At 40.7% G+C, this 27,863-nt stretch overlaps 2 protein-coding genes and 1 pseudogene across 8 annotated transcripts in view; 1 reads left to right on the top strand and 2 right to left on the bottom strand.

Moving 5' to 3' along the window:
- SCAP (SREBF chaperone) overlaps positions 1-20,352 on the bottom strand; it is an 83,021-nt gene extending 62,669 nt beyond the window's left edge. For 2 of the 7 annotated variants that reach the window (XM_023620527.2, XM_023620528.2), the window contains exon 1: positions 20,030-20,352. The gene's annotated coding sequence lies outside the window, so the exon portion shown is untranslated. Of the gene's footprint in view, positions 1-18,680; positions 19,901-20,029 lie in introns of those variants that run through there. The other 5 variants (XM_023620529.2, XM_070237794.1, XM_070237795.1 and 2 more) reach the window with 5 other exon arrangements.
- On the top strand, positions 2,023-2,146 carry LOC111768500 (U4 spliceosomal RNA; annotated as a pseudogene).
- On the bottom strand, positions 5,167-7,220 carry LOC138918044 (SKA complex subunit 2-like). Its single transcript, XM_070237838.1, has one exon. It carries the CDS (start codon positions 7,196-7,198, stop codon positions 6,704-6,706), a length of 495 nt encoding a protein of 164 aa, XP_070093939.1. The 5' UTR covers positions 7,199-7,220; the 3' UTR covers positions 5,167-6,703.
- Positions 20,353-27,863: the final 7,511 nt, after the last annotated feature.

Raw genomic sequence — 27,863 nt, 5'->3', positions numbered from 1 at the left:
CTTTTCTGACCACAGTGGTATGAAACTAGAAATCAATAACAAAAGGAAAACCAGAAAATTCACAAAGATGTGGAAATTAAACAACACACTCCTGAACAACCAATGAGTCAAAGAAGAAATTGAAAGAGAATTAAAAATGTCTTCAAACAAACGAAAATGGAAATACAACATATCAAAACTTCTAGGATGCAGCAAAAACAGTTCTAAGAAAAAAGTTTATAGTAATAAAGGCCTACATTTATTTGACTTATGGTTTAATTTGTTTTTTGGGGGTTTTTTTGTTTGTTTTTCATCTTGTTTTTATTTTTTTATTTTATTTTTTTTATTGAGTTATGGATAGGTTACAATCTTGTGAAATTTCAGTTGTACATTAATGTCTGTCAGTCATGTTGTAGGTGCACCACTTCACCCTTTGTGCCCACCCCCCACCCCACCTTTCCCCTGGTATCCACTAAACTGTTCTTAGTCCATAATTTTGAATTTCTCAAATGAGTGGAGTCATACACAGATTATCCTTCTCTCGCTGGCTTATTTCACTTAACATAATTCTCTCAAGGTCCATCCATGTTATTGCAAATGGAATGATTTTGTTCTGTTTTGCAGCTGAGTAGTATTCCATTGTATATACGTATCACATCTTCTTTATCCATTCGTCTGTTGCTGGACACTTAGGTTGCAATAAAGGCCTACATTTAGAAAAAAGAAAGAACTCAAACAGACTATCTAACTTTACACCTCAAAGAACTAGAAAAAAAAGAACTTAGCCAAAAGTTAGGAGAAGGAAGGAAATAAAGATCAGAGTGGAAATAAACAAAACAGAGACTAAAAAGACAACAGGAAGGCTCAAAGAAACCAAGAGCTGGATTTTTATTTATTTATTTATTTATTTTTTAAAGAATGGTGATTTCTGCTGGTTGGAGCTTCCACATTCTTTTTTCCTTTTTTTAAAGATTTAATTTTTCCGGAGCCGGCCCAGTGGCACAGCAGTTAAGTGCACACGTTCTGCTTTGGTGGTCCAGGGTTCACCAGTTTGGATCCCGGGTGTAGACATGGTACCACATGGCAAGCTATACTGTGGTAGGCATCCCACATATAGAGTAGAGGAGGATGGGCACAGATGTTGGCTCAGGGCCAGTCTTCCTCAGCAAAAAGAGGAGGATTGGCATCAGTTAGCTCAGGGCTAATCTTTCTAAAAAAAAAAAAATTTTTATTTTTCCTTTTTCTCCCCAAGAGACCTGGTACATAGTTGTGTATTTTTAGTTGTGGGTCCTTCTAGTTGTGGCATGTGGGATGCCACCTCAGCACAGCTTGATGAGCGGTGCCATGTCTGCGCCCAGGATCCGAACCGACGAAACCCTGGGCCGCTGCAGCAGTGCACGTGAACCTAACCACTCGGCCACAGGGCCAGCCCTAATTTTTTTTTTTTTTTGAGGAAGATTAGCCCTGAGCTAACTGCTGCCAACCCTCCTCTTTTTGCTGAGGAAGACTGGCCCTGAGCTAACATCCGTGCCCAGCTTCCTCGACTTTATATGCGGGATGCCTACCAGAGCATGGCTTTTGCCAAGTGGTGCCATGTCCACACCCAGGATCCGAACCAGCAAACCCTGTGCCGCTGAGAAGTGGAACGTGTGAACTTAACTGCTGCGCCACCAGGCTGGCCCCAGAGCTGGGTTTTTTTAAAAAGATGAACAATACTGACAACCCTACAACTAGACTCACCAAGGGAAAAAGAGAGAGGACTCTAATAAATAAAATCAGAAATGATAGGGCTGGCCCTGTGGCTGAGTGGGTAAGTTCGCACACTATGCTTCAGTGGACCAGGGTTTCACTGGTTGAGATCCTGCGCATACACCTAGCACTGCTCATCAAGCCATGCTAAAGTGGCATCCCATATAGCTCAACTAGAAGAACCTACAACTAGAATGTACAACTATGTACTGGGGGCATTTGGGGAGAAAGAAAAAAAAAAGAAGATTGGCAACAGATGTTAGCTCAGGTGCCGATCTTTGAGAAAAAACAGTCAGCTTTGCTGCAGTGGCAGTATCGTAACCAATGAGGTTTATCTGAGGCGCGATTACTGCTAAGTGAAAAAAAAGTCAATATGAATTTTTTTTAAAGAAAGGAAGGAGGAGACATTATAACTGATACCACAGAAATACAAAGGATCATCAGAGACTACTATGAACAATTATATGCCAATAACTTTGACAATCTATAAGAAATGGATAAATTCCTAGAAACATACAACCTACCAAGACTGAATCATGAAGAAACAGAAAATCTGAACAGACTGATTACCAGTAAGGAGATTAAATCAGTAATCCAAAACCTTCCAAAAAGCAAAAGTCAAGGACCAGATGGCTTTACTGGAGAATTCTACCAAACTTATAAAGAAGAACTAATACGCAATCCTTCTCAAACTCTTCCAAAAAAATGAAGAGGAGGGAACAGTTCTAAACTAATTTTACAAGGCCAGCATTACCCTGATACCAAAGTCCAACAAGGACACTACAAGAAAAGAAAATTACAGGCCAATATCTCTGATGAATACAGATGGAAAATACCTAAAAAAAAAATAGCAAACTGAATCCAAGGGCATATTAAAAAGATCTTACACTACAATAAAGTTAGATTTATTCCTGGTGTGCAAAGATGCTTCGACATACACAAATCAATAAACATGATACACCACATTAACAGAATAAAGGATAAAAATTATATGATCATCCCAATAGATGTAGAAAAAGCATCTGACAAGATTCAACACTTTTCATGCTAAAAACTCTCAACAAATTGGATATAGAAAGACTGTACCTCAACATGATAAAGGTCATATATGAGAGGCTCACAGCTAACATCATACTCAATAATGAAAACTGAAAGCTTTTTCTCTAAGAGCAGGAACAAGACAAGGGTGCCCACTTTTGCCACTTCTACTCAATATAGTACTGGAAATCCCAGCCAGAGCAATTAGGTAAGAAAATAAATATTCAAATTGGAAAGGAAGAAGTAAAACTGTCTACAGATAACATGATTTTATGTTCTAAACTCCACCAAAAAACTGTTAGAACTAATAAATTCAGTAAAGTTGTAAAAGGATACAAAAATCACTATACAAAAATCAATCCTGTTTCTATATGCTAACAACAAACTATCAGAGAAAGAAATTAAGAAAACAACCCCATTTACAATAGCATCAAAAAGAATAAAATACTTAGCAATAAATTTAACCAAGGAGGTGAAAGACCTGCATACTGAAAACTGTAAGACATTGATGAAAGAAATTGAGGAAGACACAAATAAATGGAAAAATATCCTATGCTCACTGGTTAGAAGATTAATATTGTTAAAATATCCATACTACCCAAAGCAATCTACGGATTCAATGCAATTTGTATCAAAATTCAATTGGTATTTTTCACAAAAAACAGAAAAAAATATTCCTAGAATTCGTATGAAACAAAAGACCCCAAACAGTCAAAGCAATCTTGAGAAAGAACAACAAAGCTAGAGGCATCATACTTTCTGATTTCAAACTACATTAAAAAGCTATAGTAATCAATAGTATGATACCAACATGAAAACAGACATATAACCAATGGAACAGAGTAGAGAGCCCAGATAGAAACCCACACATGCAGAGTCAACTAATCTTTGACAAGGGCACCAAGAATACACAATGGGGAAAAGACAGTCTCTTCAATATATGGTGTTGGGAAATCAGGATAACCACATGCAAAATAATGAAACTGGATCCTTATCCTTTACCACTCAAAAAATTAACTCAAATGCATTAAAGACTTAAATGTAAGATCCCAAGTCATAAAAGTCCTAAAAGAAAACACACAGAAAAAGCTCCTTGACATTGGTCTTGGCAATGATTTTTGGATACGACACCAAAAGCACAGGCAAAAAGAGAAAAAATAAACAAATAGTACTACATCAAATTAAAAAGCTTCTGCACAGCAAAGGAATCAATCAACAAAACGAAAAGGCAACCTACGGAACAGGAAAAAATATTTGCAAACCATATATTTGATAAGGAGTTAATATCCAAAACATATAAGGAAGTTATATTACTCACTGGCAAAAAAATAATAATAACTCAATTAAAAAATGGGCAAAGGATCTGAACAGACATTTTTCCAAAGAAGACATACGAACGTCCAACACGTACATGAAAAAGTGTTCAACATCACTAATCATAAGAGAAATGCAAATCAAAACCACAATAGAGATACCACCTCATACCTGTTAGGATGGCATTTATGAAAAAGACAACAAATAACACATGTTGGCAAGGATATGGAGAAAAGGGAACCCTTGTACATGGTTGGTGGGAATGTAAATTGGTACAGCCATTACGGAAAACAATAAAGAGGTTCCTCAAAAAATTTAAAACAGAACTACCATATGATCCAGCAATCCCACTTCTGGGTATATACCCAAGGAAACAAAATCATTATCTTGAAGAGATATCTGCACACCCATGTTCACTGCAGCATTATTCACAATAGCCAAGAAAGAACCTAACTGTCCATCAACAGATAAATGGGTAAGACAATGTAGTGTATACACACACACATATGTATGTTGTGTGTATATATATATACACACATATATATATACACAATGAAATATTATTCATCCATGAAAAATAAAGAAATCCTGCCATTTGCAACAACATAGAAGAACCGAGAGAACATGATGCTAAGAGAAATCAGCCAAAGAGAACAAGATAAATACTGTATAATCTCACTTATATGTGGAATCTTAAAAAAACAAAACAAAACAAAAAAGTGTCAAACTCAGAGAAACAGAGAGTAGAATGGCTATTACCAGGGGCTAGAGGGTAGGAGAGATGGGGAGATGGCTGGTCAAAGGGTAGAAGCCTTCAGTTATAAGAGGAATAAGCTCTGGGGGTCTAATGTACAGCATGGTGACTGGAGTGAATAATACTGTTGTACCTGAAATTCACTAAGAGAATACAAGCATACCTCAAAGATACTCCGGGTTCAGTTCCAACCACTACAATAAAGTGAACATCACAATAAAACAAGTCAACAAACTTTGTGGTTTCCCAGTGCTTATAAAAGTTATGTTTACACTATACTGGAGTCTCTTAAGAGTGCAAGAGCATTATGTCTAAAAAAATATATACATATCTTTTGTTTTTTTTTTTTTTTTTTTTTTTTTTTTTTTCCTTAATTATATAAAAGTATAATTCTATAACTTGCAGAACTAAAATTTGATGCATTTTTCCTAGTCTTTTCAATGCTTCATATTTTATTACATATATGGAAATATTATTTATTGAAGGATTACTAAATATCAAACCCAGACACTTTACCATCTCATTGTGCTTCCAACGAGAAGTTAAATAATTTGCTCAAGGTCACACAGCTAGAATTTAAAACCGCCTATTTACATCTCAGGTATGACTCCAAAGCCCAACCTTAACTACAAAATTGCATTATCTGCTTCTCTTCTCCCCCATTTAGCATAGCTTCAGCATTTCCCAAAACATTAACAATAATAATTTATTGGCAGCTTAACCTCTTATTGTATAGATAGACCATGATTTCCTTTCCTATTTACATAGCATTAGCTGAATGTGTATGTGTGTTGCTGTTATAAATAACTCTGATTAACATCTTTGTATCAAGATCTGTCCATACTTTGAATAATTACCTTATTGCGAGTTATTCAAAATAAATAGGGAAATTCACACACACACACAAACTGGCAACCAATGCTCCTCTGATTTCAGTTTCTTACCTTTCATATTGAATGAACAACTATAGTAATATAGGCTGAAAGAGAACAAAGGTAGTATTGAAATACAACAGGGACCATCTAAAACAGCATTTGAAAGTAGAGCTCATGCTGGTCAACATTAGCAGGCAGAAGGAATAAGAACAAAATAAATGTGAGGCTGTCTTGGAAAAGCCAGCTTATTACTAAAGTTAGGTTTTTGGGGGTTTTATTTTTTGGTGAGGAAGATTGGCCCTGAGCCAATATCTGTGCCAATCTTCCTCTATTTTGTATGAGGGACACCACCACAGCATGGCTTGAGGAACGGTGTGTAGGTCTGCACCTGAGATCCAGGCCAGGGAATCCTAGGCTGCCAAAGCAGAGCACGCAAACTTAATACAACACTGGGCCAGCCCTTAAAGTTAGATTTTATAGGAGACTATAGGTCACATATTAGTCTCACCAATAATGTGAGTCCATTTGCAAGGAAAATTTTCACAAATAAAATTATATACATATATAATGTATAATATAATACAAGTATTTTTTCTATAATTTCCAAAGCATGCTCATTCACATCTGACTGACTGATAGTACACAAACATTCTTTTACAGTAGGCCAGGACATCTATGTTATCCTAATTATACAAAAACAAAGGCAAAATAGTATTGAGACTTCCTTGCATTGTAAGACTGAGAATATGTGCATATATTTTTTAAATCCCTTTATTCCCATTCCATCCATTTGTCTAATTATTAATATAATACCTACCCTCTTCTTATACTTCCCTCTCTTGTGAGAGGCACACTATCCAGTCACCCAGGCCAAATCCCCTCCTCCTTCACCAACCCCCCACCTCTGGTTATCAAGTGCTAACAAGACATCTTCCTCAGTCTCTCTGGAATTAATCTTTTCTCCATTAGAGTTCCCTTCTGCAAGTCCATTGCTTCATAAATCTGATATGTGAGATTTTAATTGCTCGGCTGCAGTTTTCTCTTCTTCAGTCAGTGGTGATAGCTCCAGGTCTGTTTGCTTTTGTAGTTCCTGTATCATGGCCATAGTCTTATTGAAAGTAGCACAAATTCGGCTCTTAGTCTCCTTCTGCTCAATAGCAACTGGTTTAAAGCGTGCCTGCAAAGTTTGGTATCGAGACTTTATTGCCGACAATTCCTTTAAGAGTGTAACTGGATTTTTCTCGCCTGCTGAATCAGGATGATTAGTCTTGATTTCATATTCCAGCCTGTATTGAATGTAATCCAGATCAGAGTCAGCTTTCTGGAACTTCCTTGTGCCAATCTCGCCCGCGCTCCAGGAACGGAGCTCTCGGCTCAGATCTCCATGGCTCACATCTCTCCCCCACCCAAGGACTGCAACCTCGGGCCAAAAGAAACTGGTCCAGGGACTTCTTTCGTCGCTAGGAAGTTGTGCACGCAAGTCTAGCATCCTTTCTCAGACTTTCTCAGCCCGCCTTGGAGAATGAACGGTTCAGTCCTAAAGGGATTTCTCTCCGCCCACTCGGTTTATTCCTCTCCCCACCCTCCATCCTCTTTTCCTGGACTGTGAACGACCTCTCCCCTTCTTGGGGGCATTTAGGGACCATTCCAGTCACGTCTTTTTGCTGGAAATAGGTAGAACACTGTCTGGCACCAGCTACAGCTCCTCGAGGAGCGGAAAGGTGAGAGCAAGAACAAGAAATTCCAAAGGCCCCGCACCCTCAGCATCTCCCGCCATTTCCCTCACGAGTTTCCCCAAATATATACATATCTTAATTAAAAAATACTTTATTGTTAAAAAGTGTTACCCATAATCGGAGCCTTCAGGAGGTTGTAATGTTTTTGCTGGTTGAGGGTCTTGTAAAAAACACAGTATCTGCAAAGCACAATAAAACAAACTGCAAAAAAAGGAGGTATGCCTGTAGGCTGTAAGCATTCTCACTACATACAAAAAAGGTAACTATGTGAGGGGATGGACATGTTAATTAACCTGATTGTGGTAATCATTTCACAAAGTATATATATGTCAAATCATCATGTTGTATACTTTAAATATATATACAATTTTACTTGTCAATTATACTTCAATAAAGCCAAAAAAATTAAATAAAACAACTTTAATAAGAATAGACAGACATTTAGCAAATATTTATATACTGATTTACATTTAAAATACATATAGTAAGGGCCGGCCCCGTGGCTGAGTGGTAAAGTTCACGCGCTCCGCTGCAGGCGGCCCAGGATTTCGTTGGTTCGAATCCTGGGCGCGGACATGGCACCGCTCATCAAGCCACGCTGAGGTGGCATCCCACATACCACAACTAGAGGGACCCACAACTAAGAATACACAACTATGTACCTGGGGGCTTTCGGGAGAAAAAGGAAAAAAATAAAATCTTAAAAAAAAAATACATATAGTAAGATACAAACTTCAACTACATATTTACATCCTTCTCAACCTCAAAGCTAAAATTAAGGCCATACACACATCTAATTACGTACATTACAAGAATTCCCACTAAAGTCAGAGGCCAAATGAGGCTATGCACTTAACCACTATTTACTACTGTTGCGAAGATACCAGCTATCACAATTTAGGCAATAGAAAGAAAACACAGCTATACCACTGGAAAATAAAAGGTAAAATTATCAGTATTTGAAGAAGATATTATTATATATCTAGAAAATCCAAGAGAACCCATTGAAAACCTTTTACAGTTGATAAAACAATCAGGTAAGGTGGTGAAAATTAATATACAGAAATCAATGCCTTCACAGACATCATCAACAAGTAGGTAGAAGATATACTGTTTCAATAACCCCAAAAACAAACAAAGAAAAAAGATCTGAGAATAAACTTAACATGAAATGCCAAGAAATCTCTCAAACTCTGAGGGACATAAAAGAAGACCTGAACAAAGAGAAAGGCATGCAATCATCTTAGTGGGGAAGATATCGCCAAAATGTCACTCTTCCTACATTAACCTAAAAATGTAACACAGTCCCAATAAAAACAAACAGGACTTTTTTCAACTAAACAAACTTATTTTAAAGTTCATACAGGAAAACAAAAATAGCCAGAAAAGTTCTGAAGATTAAAGGTAATGAATGAGAATTACTTTTACCAAATATCAAAACGATAAAGCTAGATGGGGGCTGGCCCCATGGCCAAGTGGTTAAGTTCGTGCGCTCCGCTGCAGGCGGCCCAGTGTTTCGTTGGTTCGAATCCTGGGCGCGGACATGGCACTGCTCATCAAACCACGTGGAGGCAGCGTCCCACATGCCACAACTAGAAAGACCCACAACGAAGAATATACAAGTATGTACTAGGGGGCTTTGGGGAGAAAAAGGAAAAAAAAATAAAATATTTTAAAAAAAACGATAAAGCTGGAGTAATTAAAATGATGTGGTATTAACGCGTAAATACATGAATTGATGTATAGAATAGAAAGTCCAGAAATAGACCCAAATGTACCTGATATGTGGCAAAGTACATCATATGCAGTAAATGATAAAGAATATTTAAACAAGTGGGAGAAAGATGAATTGTTCAATAAAACGTGTTGCAACAAATGGGTGGCCATTTGGGAAGAAATTAAGTTGGACCCACACCTCACACCAAAATAAATTCCACATGGATAAAAGATTTAAAGGTAAAAAAAAAATGAAATATAAAATGTGCTTTAAGAAACCAGAAGATAATTTTCATATTCTTCTACTTCAGGGATCTTTCTAGGTATGACAGAGAACTCAGATGCCTTAAAAGGTCAATAAACATGACCTGAGTAAGAACCAAAAGTTTTTCATGACAAAACCATCCTAAGTAAGATAAATAACAATATGGAAAAATATAACTGCCATTCATATGACTGACAAAGTGCTAATTCTTTCATATATAAACAATTTTTACAAAATCAATTTAAAAAATACCAAAGCCCAAAAGAAAACTGGGTAAAGAATACAAACAGCTTTTTCACAGAAAAGAGAAATGGCCTTTCAACCTTATTGCAACAAGAGAGAAACAAATTAAAACTATCCCTGATATAACATGAGCGTTCATTCTATTATTCTTTTAACTTTTCTGTAGGTTGAACTTAGAAGTTTGGGGGGAAAAATCTACACAAATTATTTTTTCACCTACCAAATTGGCAAAGACGAAACTGTGTGGTACCACAGTGCTGGTGAGGGTGTCAACAAACAGGCACTGCCACACACAGCTGAGAAGCATACGCGGACAAAACCTCTATGGTGGTTTATCTAGTGAGAACTATCAAAATTACAAAAGCACATACTCACCAACCCAGCACTCCTGCCTCTGGTAAGTGATGGACAGATACATTTGGCCACACGTGGACTGATGCATATAGAAGGTTACTCGGTGTTGTCTGCACTAGCAAAATTTAAAACACCTTACACATCCATCAATAAAGCTCTGACTAACTTAAATTAAGGTACCTCCTGCCAATGGAATATTATCCAGTTGTAAAGACAATGAGAAAGCTCTTATGTATTGATAATGAACTATCACAAAGAAAAAAGCACGGAGTATAGGGTGCTACTTTCATGTAAAAGAAAAGACTCTTGTATTTGTATTAGGCACAGAGCACCCCTGAAGGGACACTCGAGAACTGGTAACACTGGCTGCCTCTGAGGAGAGGATCTGGCGGCCATGGGCAAGAAAGAAGGGAAACTTTCTCATGTATACTCTGTCGTACCTTTTGAATTTTGTGCCATGTGAATGTATTACTGCACTGAAAAGCTAAAATTAAAACATGATGAATAAAGCTGCTCTGTGGAATAGCAGGCTCCTTGTCTTAAGTTTCTGTAACTGTGTATTTCCCCCCTGCCCTGTGTCCATTGTGCCTCTCGGCCTCCCCTAATTGACTAGTCCCGCTCGGGAGAAGGTCACAGCTGAATTGCCTTTGTGCTCCCTAGAGCATCCAGTACCTTGTTTGGTACACAGCGGAAAGTCGCTGTAAGTCTCTTCCCTGTGCTAAACTAGTCCACTGGTGCAAACAATTAATCTTCGGGGGAAAGAAAGTTTTCCTAAAAGCTGCTTTGCAAAGTGGACCAATGATCAGGACAGGAAATTCTGCTTCTCTAAGCATCAAAATTAGCCAAATAAGCTGGAAGAATTTTCAGCAGACCAAGTTAACAGTACTGAAAAAAGACAGGGATTTCAGTTAACGAATGAAAGCTGATTTCAGAGAAGTGGAGGCTTGAAAACACACATATTCACGGGGATGATTATTGCCACATTTAGAATAATTGTTGGGATGGCACAGCAACACTCATATTGAAGGAAGACCAAATTAAATTAATTGGTTGTGATAGTCATCACAAATAACCATGTACATGATGCTCACCTTCATAACTGAATATCAACAAACTTACTAAAGATTTTCTTCCACAATGCCAGCTACCTACATTCTTATTCCCTCTTGATCTGGTCAGGAATGACTAACAAAGGGATTGAACTGACCACTGCTATGAATGTGGGCAAAGAATCTGTTTTAAAGCTAGAAACAACCTGGGAGTCCAATGGGGCAGGCCCTGTTTTCACAAGATAAGATCTTTGGCCCAGGGGACGGTGCCCTCAGCCTCAGTCCCAGCAGGTGCAGGTAGGAACATGGCCAGAACCAGCCTCCTGCTCTCAGCCACACATGGTCACATCCAGGCCACAGAGGACGGATGCCCATTGCCTGGTTTCCTGACAGAAGTATGGTCTGCTGGAGAGCACGAGAGTTCTGGAGAGTTTACCCAAAGTGGAGGTGTGATGAGCCTCTACTTTATTACTATCTCAAAAGCTTTTAGGGGCCGGCCCCGTGGCCGAGTGGTTAAGCTCACACGCAGTGCTTCGGCAGCCCAGGGTTTCGCTGGTTCGGATCCTGGATACAGACATGGCACCGCTCATCAGGCCATGTTGAGGTGGCATCCCACATGCCACAACTAGAAGGATCCAAAACTGAAAATACACAACTATACCAGGGGGCTTTGGGAGAAAAAGGAAAAATAAAATCTTTTGGGGAAAAAAAAGCTTTTAATATGTCGCTTGGGAGATGGTTCCATTCCAAACACAAAACGTGCAAAAAGGGCTGTTCCTGAGAGGAAGAATGGCAAAGAAGAGAGCAAAGAGATGAGGTTCACCTGGGGCCCTTCTCCCTGGAACCATCTTTTCAACAAATAGCGCTAATAAAACTGGACTGCCACACGCGAAAGAGTTAAGTTGGACCCTTACCTTGTACTATACACAAAAAGTAACTCAAAACGGATTGCAGACCCAAATGAAGAGTTAAAACTATAAAATTCTTAAAAGATAACATCGGGGGAAAGTTTCATTATATTAGATTCGGCAAGGATTTCTTGAATATGACACCAAAAGCAGAGGCAACAAAAGAAATAGAAAGAATCCTAAAATTCATATGAGGCAAAAAAGAGCTAAGAATATACAATGGAGAAAGGAAAGTGTCTTCAATAAATGGTGCTGGGAAAGCTGGACAGCCACATGCAAAAGAATGAAAGTAGACCATAATCTTTCGCCATACACAAAAGTTAACTCAAAATGGATCACAGACTTGAAGGTAAGACGTGAAACCATAAAACTCACAGAAGAAATTATAGGAAGTACACTCTCTGACATTGGTCTTAGAAGGATCTTTTCAAATACCAAGTCTACTCAAGCAAGGGAAACAAAAGAAAAAATAAACAAGTGGGACTACATCAGGCTAAAGAGCTTCTGCAAGGCAAAGGAAATCAGGAATAAAACAAAAAGACAACCCACCAACTGAGAGAAAATATTTGCAATCATATATCCAACAAGGGGTTAATCTCCAAAGTACATAAAGAACTCACACAACTCAACAACAACAAAAAAAACAACTCAATCAAAAAACAAGGAGAGGATATGAACAGACATTCTTCCAAAGATATACAGATGGCCAGTAGGCACATGAAAAGATGTTCAACATCACTAATCATCAGGGAAATGCAAATCAAAACTACACTAAGATTATCACCTTATATCTGTTAGAATGGCTATAAACACCAAGACAAAAAATAACATTCTGGAGAGGATGTGGAGGAAATGGAACCCTCACACGCTGCTGGTGGGAATGCAAACTGGTGCACCCACTATGGAAAACAGTACAAAGATTTCTCAAAAAGTTAAAAATAGAAACACCATATAATCCAGCTATCCCACTACTGGGTATTTATCCAAACAACTTGAAATCAATAGTTCAAGGAGACTTACGCACCCCTTTGTTCATTGCAGCATTATTCACAATAGCCAAGAAGTGAAAGCAACCCAAGTGCCCATCGACTGATGAATGGATAAAGAAGATGTGACATATATATACAACGGAATACTACTCAGCCATAAAAAAAAGACAAAATCGCCCCATTCACGACAACATGGATGGACCTTGGGGGTATTATGTTAAGTGAAATAAGCCAGATAGAGAAAGACAAACACCATATGATTTCGCTCATATGTGGAAGACAAACTAACACATGAACAAAGAGAACAGATTAGTGGTTACCAGAGGGGAAGGGGGTTGGGAGGTGGGCATAAGGGGTAAACGGGCATGTTTATATGGTGACTGACAAACAATAACGTTCAACTGGAATTTCATGATGTTATAAATTATTAAGACCTGAATAAAATACAGCAATAAAAAAGTAAATAAATAAACCACTACAATGAGATACTACCTCACATCCATTAAGATAACTACTATCAAAAAAACAAAGGGGCCAGCCCTGTGGCTCAGCGGTTAAGTTTGCACACTCCACTTCAACGGCCCAGGGGTTCGCCAGTTCGGATCCTGGGTGCAGACCTAGTACTGCTCACCAAGCCATGCTGTGGCAGGCATCCCACATACAAAGTAGAGGAAGATGGACACAGATGTTAGCTCAGGGCCAATCTTCCTCAGCAAAAGAAGAGAAGGATTGGTGGTAGATGTTAGCTCAGGGCTAATCTTCCTTGGAAAAATAAAGAAAAAAAGAAAAGAACAAGTGTTGGAAAGGACATGGAGAAACTGGAATGCTTGTGCATTGCTGGTGAGAAGCTAAAATGGCACAGCCTCTGTGGAAAACAGTATGGTGGTTCCTAAAAAGTTAATCATAGAAGTACCATATGACGTAGCAATTCCACTTCTCTATTTACCCAAAAGAATTGAAAACAGAGACTCAAACAAATACTTGTACACCCATGTTCATAACAGCATTATTCACAATAGTCAGAAGGTGGAAACAACCCAAATGTCCATGAATGGATGAATGGATAAACGAATTTGGTATATTATACCATGGAATATTATCCAGCCTTAAAAGGAAGGAAATTCTGACACATGTATCTACCAAAACAAAAAAAATTGAACAGCAAAAGAAAGAACGAGTACACAGGAAGGCACAGGGGAAGGCAGGACTCAGAGAGATTCAACTATACAAAAAAATAAAAGGAACATGGAGAAAAAGGAAGCCTCATACACTGCTGATGGGAATGTGAACTGGGGCAGTCACTGCAGAAAACAGTATGGAGATTTCTCAAAAAATTAAAAATAGAAATACCATATGATCCAGCTATTCCACTACTGGGTATTTATCCAAAGAACTAAAAACACTAATTCGAAAAGATATACGCACCTCTAATGTTCACTGCAGCATTATTCACAATATCAGTGCAACATAAGTGCCCATCAACGGATGAATGGATAAAGATGATGTGGTATATACACACAACTGAATATTACACAGCCATAAAGAAAGATGAAATCTTGCCATTTTCGACATCAGGGACAAACCTTGAGGGTACTATGCTAAGCAAAATAAGTCAGCCGGAGAAAGACAATTACCACATGACTTTACTCATATGTGGAAGATAAACAAATACACAGACACACAGAACAGATTGGTGGTTACAGAGGGGAACGGGACAGGGGAAGGACAAAAGGAGTAAAGGGGCACATGTGTATGGTGATAGATGGCAACCACTTTTGGTGGTGAGCATGATGCAGTCTATACATAAGTCAAAATATAATGATATGCACCTGAAATTTACATAATGCTATAAACCAATATGACTTTGATTTAAAAAAAGGAAATAAGGCTAAGAACAAAGATTTGGCTATAAGTATATAATCATAGTAATGTTTAGAATATGGATGAAATGTGCTATATATTTTACAGTAAAATCTGACACAAAGAGCAAAATATCTAGCCATTAAAAACAATGTTATAAGCCAGAAGGAAGGTTAATATAGAAAGAACAAGCAAAAGGATTCTGAATACAAGCTGGACTCTGAGCTCTCTAGTGGCCAAGGCAAAGGGGGAACCATTACTGATACAGTTCACAGTATACTTTAGACAAAATCAAACAGTGGCTCAAAAGAGAGGCACTGGACCTGAAGGTAATTTCTAATTGGCCTCACAGATTTTCTTGGAGACTTTTTGTATAGATTTCAATGCAAGCTGATGGGGCCATGCAAAGCTAAATTTAGTAAAGAGTAACCGGAAGAGCGGCCAGAATTGGTCCAGCTTCACCCAAAGACAAAATACTGCCTAGAATGGGTGCATTGAAGCACCATCCAGTACAGGCCCATGGATGTTCCTTCTCACAGTTGAGCTTGGGATGGCTTTGGGAGGTCAAGAACTCAAGATCATCCTCCCTGACAAGAATATGATATACAATATTCTCCGCTCCCTGCTAAAGACAGGTCTTGATGTTTTTAACAGTCACTGTCACTGGGGTGACAAATCCAAATGAACATCAAACCCAGCCAGGGCTCAACCCAGAGAGAAGAGACCTAGTCCCCCCAGGGAGCTGAGGTGGCATAAACATGAGCTGGTAGAGGGAAGAAGGGTTAGGAGGGCCAGCTTAAGGCAGATCATGAGAGTTGGGAGAGTTACTAAAGATTGCTGGAGAGACTGTGACTGGAGACTTTCTGAGTGCTAGTTCAGTTTTCTGAAAGGTGCAACCCAAGCCCACAGCCAAATGCAGCAAGGTGGATTGGATGAGGCTGCGCAAAGGAGAAAGTTATTGGAAAACATAAAAATAAGTGAGATTTTATGTTTTAAAAACCCAAACATGGGGGCCGGCTCAGTGGTACAGAGGTTAAGTTCACAGGTTCCACTTCAGCGGCACAAGGTTTGCCAGTTCGGATCCTGGGAGTGGACCTACACACCGCTTGTCAACCCCTGCTGTGGCAGGTGTCTCACATATAAAAAAAATAGAGGAAGATGGGCATGGATGTTAGCTTGGGGCCAATCTTTCTCAGCAAAAAGAGGAGGGGTGGCGGCAGATGTTAGGTCAGGACTAATCTTCCTCAAAAAAAAAAAAAAACCACCAAAAATGTTGTACAACAGTTTTCTACATGAAAGATGTTCACACAATAACATAGAAAATGGATACAAAAAGGTATGATCCCATTATATATACGGAGAGAGAAGAGAATGAGCAAGAAGCCTAAGAAGCCAGCTAGTGGTTACCACCAGGATGAGAGACTATTTAAACTATTAGAAACTATTTAATACATACATGTGTATGTATGTGTGTGCTTGCTAATTAATTTTTCTTAACTGTGGATGACTTGTATTAAAAAAAAAAACAACTCAGGGCCAGCCCAGTGGCACAGTGATTAAGTTCACATGTTCCTCTTTGGCAGCCCTGGGTTTGCAGGTTCAAATCCCAGGCAGGGACCTACACATCACTCGTCAAGTCATGCTGTGCCGGCATCCCATAAACAAAAAATAGAAGACGACTGGCAACAGATGTTAGCTCAGTGCCAATCTTCCTCACTGAAAAGAAAAAAACCTAAACGATAAGACTGACTGATGCTGATGGGATTCTGCACGAAACATATAAACACTGGCATCGTGCTCTGGTTTTAGGTGCCTAAGTATGGAGCCATGGCTCTCAAAGTATGGCTCCCCAGGCCAGCGGTATCTGCACCTGGTAACTTGTTTGAAAGTCAAATTCCAGGGCCTACCTCTGACCTACAGAATCAGCAACTCCAGTAAAACAAGCCCTCCAGGTGATTTTAATTTACACTAAAGTTTGAGAACCACCACTATGAAGTAATGATATCTCACCTAGATAAAAATAGCTTCCCTAGTTAGGAAAATATATTTCTTGCTCAAAACCCATTCTGTTATTCTAACCTACTTCCTGAACAAATACTAATCAATGGAATAGTAAAATGATAAGCTGGAAGGTGATAAGATATTTTTCAAATTAGGTAGAATTCTGAAACTGCTCATTTTGAGATAATGTACCAACCACTGCAGTGGAATGAACTAAAAAAAAAAAATCAAATCTAGCTTGTAAAAAGTGATAAGGAGGGGTTGGCCCCATGGCCGAGTGGTTAAGTTCGCACACTCCGCTTCAGCGGTCCAGGGTTTCGCTGGTTCAGATCCTGGGCGCGGACATGGCACCGCTCATCAGGCCATGCTGAGGCGGCATCCCACATGCCACAACTTGATGGACCCATAACTAAAATATACAACTATGTACCGGGGAGACTTGGGGAGAAAAAACAGGAAAAAAAAAAAAAAAGATTGGCAATAGTTGATAGCTCAGGCGCCAATCTTTTAAAAAAAATGATAAGGAATCAAAATAGTTGAAATTTCAACATTTAGATGTCTTGAAAATACTCTAAAGTTGGGGAATGGCACAAATACAATTATTACAACTACCATATTTGTGTAGTCTGACTTCCAACTGAAATTAACGTCTTTAAAATAGAAGAGGTTCAATAAAATTTAACTTCTAAAAGGCTATATCAGTCACTATAGCTTCAAACTTAAGCTCAGTGCTATATCTGTGACATGAAGACTGTAGAAATGTCAGATCCTCTTTCCTACTCGTGACTGCAATTTTTTAAATAATTTATAACTGGTTATTAATATGAAATGCCATTCTTTCTGATTATGTGGAATTACAGTGAACTTCACTAGACTTTCAACTCAGGAACAAATGGTTAGCACAATGCCTTACACAACTTACGCATTCAGAAACCACTAAATATCAAATAACCAGTGGTTACCAAATGTTTTTCATTATGAATCCCCAACAACAAAAATCTGAGTATACATCCCCAATATATGCATATTTATGTATAAATTATATATGTACTACTGTGATAATATAGTGCACATTATAAACTACATAATAAAAATGAAGTAAGGCTGAAATAAACACGAAGGTCAGTTTTAATTTTTTTCCCCGAGACCCACATGCACCCTTGATGCTTGCACCCTCCCCTCTTGGACTCCACTGCAAAGCTGATGTATGCAACCCTGCAACTACTCTCCAGCAGTGCCCCTGACCACTCAGGTGGAAGCTGTCAAATGCAGTGGCCAAACTGCTGTCTCCTTCCTGAGTTCCATCACCTCTGAGCCAAGTCCACGACACAGGCTCCTCCCTTCACCTCTATCACCTTCTTCTGTTACCTCTCACCTGGCAACGCGCAACGCAGACGACCCGTGAAGCCAGCAAGTACAAGAACAGCACAAAGCATGGACTCTGTTGTCAGACAAACCTGGGTTTACGCCTGGGCTCTGCCTCTAACTCACTAGGTGACCCAGGGCCAGTCAGATAACATCTCTAAAACTCACCAGTAAAGGGGGTGATAACAGTATCATCTTGCCTGGTTATTACGATGATGAAGTGAGATAAGCTATTATTACAGCACCTAGCACAGGACCTAGACAGCACAAGTGCTCAACAAATATTCTACCCAGAATTATTACTTCAGGTGGCAAAAGAAGTCCCCTGGACTTTGAGTCATCAGCCAACTCAGGAAGGGACCAAGTTACAGTGGAAGTAGCTCAGGTGGTACAGTCAGGCACATCTGGTGCAAAGGCCTGATCCACCACTTCTAAGCTGGGCAATCCTGAGAACCTAGTTTCTCCATGAGGGGCAGTCTTCTCACCTGTTCCTTGTGAGTGATGACACAAACCATATATGTAGCACCTGTCAGAGCCAGTAAAACTACCACTAGTGGCCAGCAAATGGCCACCAAAGCGAGGGTAAGCAAAGAGCACATAAAGCCAAGTGTCATTCCAGGGTCCTTGGGACACAGTCACGTGCATGGCTAGATACTAAGAGAGTAAGCATCCCTAAAGTCTACTGCCAAGTGTTAATAAATGCATGTGTACTGAACTCCACAGGTACGGTCTGCTGCCCGCTAGACGGTGTTCTTGCTCATATATGACCTCAGGCAAGGCACAATATTTATGCCTCCATTTTCTACTCATAAACTAGGAGTAGACTTTTGACCCACCTCACAACAGCAAACTAATCTAGATGATTGGGGTGGGGGTGATTATAAAGAACACAGAGACCTCTGGAGAGGGGTTGTTTCTGCCACAACAGCAAAAGAAAAGAGAGCTCTCAAACACCAGATTAGTTCATAATAAATGAAAAGTAATTCTTTCAATTTCAAGCTATTACCAAAAAAATTAATATGGAAATATATTTATACATATTTTGTGTTTTTTAAATCATGGGCCCAGTGGGAATGCTGCCAATGTGTAAAACACCTAACACCTAAACTATATGTCCACTTCACAAGAATTATTACAAAATCCTCAGAAAGAGTTTAGTCACACAGCTCTGTCACCATAGAACGTGGGGCGGTAGGTGGCCCAAACTCGGGGGAATTAGTTCCCCCACAGGGACTCAGTGCCCCCTTCAGCCAAGAGCATTTCCACCTGGACCCCTTTCTGCGATTCAGTCTGGATCCAGGGCTCCCTGCAACTAATGCTATCGTGACATTATAATCCTGTAGGATATACTAAGGTAATACACCCACCCAGAAGTAAACAGAGACAACACGAGTGAGCAAAGTAAGGGTTTGAGCAAAAGAGAAAAGTAGAAACCAAACAAAACCCAAAGAAGCTATGCGTTGCCTCTCAATTAGATCTTCCCTAAGAGGCAGGAGCGGACAGCATGTTCTCGCCCGCACCCTGGAAAACCCAGACAGCCCAAAAGCAGGTTCTAGAACCGACAGCTTCCCAGGTGACGGCGGGGCCAGTGGGCATAACGGCGCGGCCCCCTCTCCAAGCAGAGGTCACCCAGGGCCAGGGGTGGGCGCGCGGTGGGGGTGGGGACGCGGCGGCCTGGTCCCGTCTCCGGGCTGCCGTCTCCGTCTCCGGCCCAGCCCGGCCCATGCGGCTGCTGGACAGCGCCCACGCCTGCGCGCCCGCGCCCCCGGCGGCCCCCATGCCGGAACTCCCGGGCCGCGCGGCAGGAGGCCCGAGACCGGATCCGCGGCGGTACCTGTGGCAGCAGCAGCAGCTCCCGGGCTCCGGCGGCGGCGGCAGGGCGCGGCGTGCGCGCTCCCGGGCCGCAGTCCGGTGCGTGGCGCCCGCCCCCTCTCTCCTGGACGCCCGGCGCCCGCGCAGCTCTCCGCCCCTTCACCTCTCACCTCCTACCTTTCCCCTCCCACCCCCACCGCCGTCCGCACGTGCTCCCAGCGGCGCGCGCATGCGTAGTCGAGCCCCGCCCGGGCTCGCGTTTGCCCCCTGGCGGAAGCCAGTCACACAACCCTAGGGGAGGAAAAGGCGGCGGTGCAGGGCAGAGCCGGGCCGGCGAGGCGGGGCGTGAAGACGCGATAGGGCCCTAAGGACCGCACCAGGGCTTTTGACCACGGGTTCCGGATAATTATCAAGAACATGCACAAGATTCTCATGTTCCTTGTTTTATAACAACGAAAAATTTAAAGCAGCCCAGAGACAACAAATGCAGATGGGTCGAATAACTTACGTGCATAAAATGAGTTTCCCTACAGGCTTTTAAAAGGATTAGTTTTACGAATACTTACTGATGTTGAAAGTTCTTGAAAGATGGTTCAAAATGAGTTGTAGAGTATGAACTCATTTTTTGTTAAAAACAATCCCAGGAGAGGGGTCCGGGGTGACGCTGAGGTGTGGTCAGTGGATATCTCTGGGTGGAAGAGCATGGTGTTGGGTGTTTTCCATTTGCTGATTGACATTTAGCCATTTTCTACATAGAATGTGTATTTGTTGTAACAGCAAGAGCAACATCCACAGAGCGGTTACTCGTGTCGGGTGCTGAGCTGAGCACTTTGCACACTTCTCATCCCGCCTTCCCGAAAACCCCGAGGTCGGTCTTGTTATTGGGTCCCACACAAGGGGAAGGGGAGGCTTCCCCCGCGCTGGGGCGCTGGCCCATCCCGGGATGCTGCCCTTTGCGACTGCCGACCTTGATCACACCACCCCACGCCCTCGGGTACCCGGGTCTCGAGAGTCGGAGATCAGCCCCGCCCCACCCTGCTGCCCTAGGCCTGCGCAGCCGCTCAGCTCACCGGCACCAAGCCGGGCTACCTGCACAGGGCAAACCCTGCTCCTGCCCTCAAGCGCTGCGGCGCTGGGTTTGCTTTAAAGTGCAGTATAGCCACAATGCAAGGCAAAAGTTAGAGGTGGCCCTTCAAGCAGCTCCAGCCGCCTTGTCCTTCCTGGGCCTCCTTTAGAGTGTAACCCCCTCCCTCAACCTTGTTCCCACTGGACTCTAGACCACCTCTCCAAGGCCGCCAATGTCTTGCCTCCCTTCCTGCCTACCACACTATTGTCACAGTGAAATTAAATAATAATGAGGACAACTGGCCTTGGCCCAAGTGACCTTTAAGATTATGCCCTGGGGGTCGGCCTGGTGGCCCAGCACTTAAGTGCACACGTTCTGCTTTGCAGATGGGCGGGGGCAGGTTCAGACCCCTGGTGGGGACATGGCACTGCTTGGCAAGCCATGCTGTGGCAGGCGTCCCACATATAAAGTAGAGGAAGATGGGCATGGATGTTAGCTCAGGGCCAGTCTTCCTCAGCAAAAAGAGGAGGATTGGCAGCAGATGTTAGCTCAGGGCTAAATCTTCCTCAAAAAAAAGATCATGCCATGTATTCAAGGTCGGCTTTTGGCTTTAGATGAGAATTCTTACTCTCTTTTTTGTTATTTTTAGAGAAAGGCAACAACAGAGCAGTATGGGGAAGTCTTACATCCCTTACCCATCCTCATCGATCTCTTGAAATGCCATCATCCAGCCCCTGAGAAATCTTGGGCAAAAATGATCTCACTTCCCTGTCACGAGTTCCTCCCTGTCTCTCCATTGCCTCATTCCTTTGAGCAAATATAAAGTCTATGCAGTTTTTTAGTTTTCTGAGTGAACCTACCATGAGCCTGCACGACAGAGTCCCAATCCCTTCTTTTACTGCCAAGTTCCTACAAAGAATGTGGTTCCAAACTTGCCTCCCAGCAGAATCATCTGGGGAATATTTAAAGTTAAACCGAGTCTTCCTGAGCCCTACCCTAGACCCACTGGACCAGAGCCTTCTCTTCAGAGAGGACCAGGAGCCTGGCTTTTCACAACCTCCACAGTGGGGACTTAATAGCCAGACTGTCTTTTGGGGACTGCTGTCACTCCCCTCACTCACCACCCCTCCCCTACCCGACCACACCACCAAACCTGTGTCTGCAGCGGACTGACCCTTTGCAAGGTCTAGACGCTTTCCTCCAAGCACAAAAGCCCCCAAAACTGACAAGCACTTAGCTAAGAACTTCCGTGCTTGCAGCACAGCCGAGAATCCTCCACTGCCTGAGAACCAAGCGAGACTCTGTGGGGGAGCAGAGGCTCCTGGGCCCCTGGGAAAACTGCTACAGAACACCCCCCAATCAGTGGCCATGATTTTAGGGCTTCCCTTCCAACATTATGAAAAGAGGGAAAAGTTGAAAGAACCATGCAGTTAACAACTATATATCCTAGATTCTACAACTGTTAACGTTTCACTTAGTATCTCATATCTAGCTTTTAAAAAAATCTATCCCTTTATCCACCTGCCAATCATCTTACTTATTATGCATTTCCAGGTAAGTTGCAGGTACCTGATTTTAGTTTTTAAACATAATTCAGGTAGAACAGCTCCACGTAGCTCTAGCTAAAGCTCAACCTTACTACAGATTGCTCCCCATGGGAATGATAAATTCAAAATTTTTAAAAACTAAATGGAGCTTAGAAATCTTTAAGAAGTGTTAATTCCAAGTACTTGAACTTGCAGTCTGGGCCAATCCTCATGACAATCTTGAAAAATAGGGGCTGGGCCTATTTCACAAATGAAAAAAGCTTCTTCAAGAGGAGAGATTTGCCCACGGTCACTCTGAACCGGGTGGCACAGTCTGGGCCCAGGACTCTGGGTTCCTGCTCAAGGCCCAGCTGCTTCGGCTTGTCATGGACACAGATAAGGATGTTTCATAATAATACAGTCTGTCTTTGCAATCGCTTGCACTAATAATGATGCTCAGTATGAATTAAGCAATAGTGACAGCAGCTGGCAACATGATAAAGTGGGAAGGACTGCTTCAAGGCCAGACTCCTTGGATTTGAATCCTGATTTTGATTCAGCTGCTCTGTGGCCAGGAAAATTAACTTAACCTCAGGGAACCTCGACTTAGGAGTCAGGTTCGAAGACACAACCAAGAACATTGACCTCTGTAGTATTCAAAAAAATTAAATCAGTGTGAACACATGTAAAATGTCTACATTCCAATAAACAGTAGCCATTCTAATAGCCATGATACAATCACTAACAACATTTAAAATCTCCAACTTGTATTGATAGTCATTTATTGCCTTTACTACCTATCAAGTTCCTACCATGTGTCAGAGACCAGGGATATAAGACGTTAATTCCCTGAACTAGAGAGGTTGTCTTAGTGCATCTTTTTTTTTTTTTTTTTAAAGATTTTATTGTTTGCCTTTTTCTCCCCAAAGCCCCCCGGTACATAGTTGTATATTCTTAGTTGTGGGTCCTTCTAGTTGTGGCATGTGAGATGCTGCCTCAGCGTGGTTCACTGAGCAGTGCCATGTCCGCGCCCAGGATTCAAACCAAAGAAACACTGGGCCGCCTGCAGCGGAGCGCCAAACTTACTTAACCCCATTAGTGCATATCTTTAAACAAAACCTTACAGGCAATATGATAAGGGTTATGACAGAGGTCATAATAGCAACCATTAATAATGAAAACTATTGATTGTTAATCCTCATGCTGGCCTTTAGAGGCAAGTAAGATAAACCCCATTTTAAGGATGCAAAAACTGAAGCACCCAGAGCTTTAACAACTTGCCTGAGGTCACACAGGGGCAGCATCAAATGTCAATCTGCCCAACCCCAAAGCCCCTGAACTTCTGCCACTAAGCTTTCAAACGCTATGGGTGGAAGGGAGTTGGTTGGCAGGAAACCAAAGAGCAAGAATCACCAGAAGGATGCTGTGTGAGTGCCTCGTAAGATAAGAGTTTGCCAGATGATGAGAACAGCAGCAGTAGCTAATGCTTAAACCACGTACCAGGTCTACTTTGCCCATCATCACTTATTTGACCATGACAATCCTTTAAACCCCATAAAACAGGCACTAGTATCTCATTTCGAAGATGATAAAACTGAAGCCTGGAGAGGTTAAATAACTTGAGTAAGGTAATTATAGTCGATTATTTCCTTGTTCTCTCTCTATAAGCAGATCATACACACAGCCCTGCCCATTGTCAAGTGAGTGTGGTGCCTCCCGGCAGGGTGAGCGCCCTTCACCTCTGCACTGTCAGCCTTGGCCACATGTCTTGCTTTGGCCAATGGAGTGTGAGTGAACGTGACCTACACAGGTCTGGCAGAAGCTTTAAGAGCCAATGCTTGCGCGAATGAGCCTCTTGTTCTTTCCCTTAGCCGGGACAACAGCAATGCCACACTGGGACTGCTCCTTCAAACTGGGTCCCAGAATGAGAAGCCAGAGAGCAGAACAACAGCAACGACCCATAGCCCCGGACATGTAATGTCAGTGAAGAATATTTGTTGTTCGAAATCTCTGGGATTTGGGGGCTATTTGTTACTACAGTAGAGCTGTAAGTGGCAGAGTCAGGATCCTAAGCTCAGTAGGTATAATTTACTTTTGTGAGGAAGAATTGTTCTGAGCTAGCATCTGCTGCCAATCTTCCTTTTTTTTTGCTTGAGGAAGATCAGCCCTGAGCTAACATCTGTACCAATCTTCCTCTATTTTGTATGTGGGGTGTCACCACAGCATGGCTTGATGAGTGCTGTAGGTCCACACCCGGGATCCGAACCCACCAACCCAGGCTACCGAAGAGAAGCACACTGGACTTAACCACTATGCCACAGGGCCAGCCCCCAGTAGTAAGAATACCATAACATTCACCCATTTGGGGCCAGCCCCAGTGGTCTGGTGAAGTTCAGCACGCTCTGCTTTGGTGGCCCGGGTTCAGTCCCTGGGCACAGATCTACACCACTCGTCTATCAGTGGCCATGCTGTACCTGTGGCTCATGTACAAGATAGAGGAAGACTGGCAACAGATTTAGCTCAAGGCAAATCTTCCCACCAAAAAAAAAAAAAAAAATTTCACCTGTTTTAAGTATACAATGATTTTTAGTATATGTATAGTGCAACAATCACCACAATCCAACTTTAGAACATTTTCATCATAGCAAAAAGAAACTTAGTGAAGTCACTTCCCATTCTCACCCCAGTTCCATGGAGTTGTGTAATATGTGGTCTTTTTGTGTCTGGCATAGTGTTTTTGAGGTTCTTGCATGTTGCAGCATGTATCACTATTTCATTTCTTTTTATTGCCAAATAAAATTCTGCTGTATGGCTATACCAAATTTTGCTTATCCATTCATCAGTTAATGGATATTTGGATTGTTTCCACTTTTTGGCTACTTTGAATACTACTGCTATGAACATCCACATTTGAGTGTTTATGTGGACATATGTTTTCATTTCTCTTGAGTAGATACTGAGAAGCAGAATTGTTGAGTCATATGGTAATTCCATGCTTAATCTTTTGAGGAATTACCAGACTGTTTTCCAAAATGGCTGCACCATTTTACATTCCCACCAGCAGTGTATGAGGGTTCCAATTTCTGCATATCCTTGCTAACATTTATAACTGTCAGTCTTTTTGATATAGCCATTTTAGTGATTATGTACTGGTACCTCAAGATGGTTTTAATTTGTATTTCCCTAATGGCTAATGACATTGAGCATCTTTTTACATGCGTGTTTGCCATTCTTATGTCTGCTTTGGTGAGATATCTAGTTAAATATTTTGCCTATTTTTTAACTGGGTTGTCTTATTAAATTAAGAGTTCTTTATATATTCTGGATACAAGTCTCTTATTGTATATATGACTTACAAATACTTTTTTGGAAAAACAAATAGAATGCTTAACTATTTCAGAAATAATACTAAAACTGACAAAACAAAGTAACCATAAATAAACACCAATAACAACGTTTTTCTATCACTTCCAAAAAGTTACCTAACCTTGACCAATGCAACTCCTAACTTGGAATAAAAAGCACTAAGACTTTCAAAGCATATAAAAGGCAGGAATTTCCTCAACATGGCTTATGAGGCATACGTGGGTCTAATGCTCAGAACTGACCAGGGTAACACAGATAAACAAAAAAGTAGAGGCCATCTTCGCTGACAAATATAGATGGCTAAATATCACAATAATAAATAAATCTCAATAAAATAAATATTAATTTTTAAATCTTAGCAAGCCTAACATAAACAGGTCATAGAAAATACAACAAATACCAAGACAAGACTGTAAGAGAAATTCAAGGTTCATACAACAAAGAGAGGTGTTACCATACTCACCACATCCACAGGAAAACAGTGCCATTACCTCAATGAGGCTGAGGAAGTCTACAGAATTCAATAATGATTACTGGGTAAACTCTTAACAAGGGGACAGGAGATTGAGGAGGAAGATTTCTTTCTCCTTTCCCTCTCCAAGCTTTTTTTTTCCATCTGATTTGATAATTAATATATACATTTTAAAATTAAGGATTACTATATAAAATGCTTCTCATATCCTTAAAAACAGAAATTAGACAATACCTTCACACCACTCTTATTTAACAAATTTTAAATGCTGCTTAACGTTACTCAAGGGAAAAATAAGCGAATTTGGTATTATTATTTGAAGATGTTAACAATATCTAAAAAAAAGAAAATCTAAAAAATTCAAGAATCTCAATCAGGAAATTACTACAAGTAATAGTCTAGAAAAACTGTAGGAAGTAATAAATTTTAAAACGTCAACTGCATTCCTATGTCAAAGACACCATAGAAAAATCAACAATATCAGATTAAGTCCTTTTCCAATAACAAAAAGTATTAAATAGGAGAGTATTAATTTCTTCATTAGTTTTTTAAATAAAATTATACAACTACAATTTAAAAAAATGAGAGAAAAACTCCCTGAAGAATACTTTATAGAGCTTGATAAAGTGCTGGTTAAATTCATCTGGATAAATATGTGGGCACAATATCCTTTTAATAAAGACTCTTAGTAGCAGACATACACTAAACTTTCAATACGTATTAAAGACAAATTTCAGAGGCTCAATTTTAAGAACTTTACATATAAACAAATCAGAACAACATGAAGAGAAAGGAGCATTACTTTTCCGTAAATACTGTTGGGCTATTTAGTTATCAGCATGGAGACAAATTACAATATAAGAGATTCCAAATGAGTCAAAATCTTAAGCATATATTAAAAATTATTTTAAAATAGGAAAAAAAAAAGAATAGCACCTCATTCTAATGAAGAAGAAAAATACATTTCTGAATCCTGAAGGACTAAGACGCCATCAGAGAAAAAATAGGAACATTCCAAGGTCCATAAATTCTTCCCCAACTCTCTGCTCCCTCAATTTAAAAAGAAGAAAGTGAGGGGGAAATAAACTGCTCTTTCCTGTGACTCTCAGCCTATGAGCCTCCCATGACTTGAACTGTTTCGATGGCCCCTGTCACCTTCCCCTCGGCATCACCTTACTGAGGTTCCCGTTTTCTTTCCCCCATTACACTGCAGCAGGTGCCTTTAGGATTGTCTTTATCTTAACGATCCCTTATAAAACACAGGTGTTCTACCAAGAGTTCTTGAACTAATACATATCTGAATAGAAAACAAATTCTTTTTATGTTTCTGAAAATACTTTTTTTAAACCAGAATGTAGAAAAATAAACATGAACAAAGACAATGATAAAATCTTACTTTCCAAAATATTATAAACAATTCATAAAA

This window comes from Equus caballus, chromosome 16 (assembly GCF_041296265.1).
Source record: "Equus caballus isolate H_3958 breed thoroughbred chromosome 16, TB-T2T, whole genome shotgun sequence".
Classification (NCBI taxonomy): domain Eukaryota; kingdom Metazoa; phylum Chordata; class Mammalia; order Perissodactyla; family Equidae; genus Equus; species Equus caballus.
This window is presented reverse-complemented; position numbering and strand designations above follow the sequence as displayed.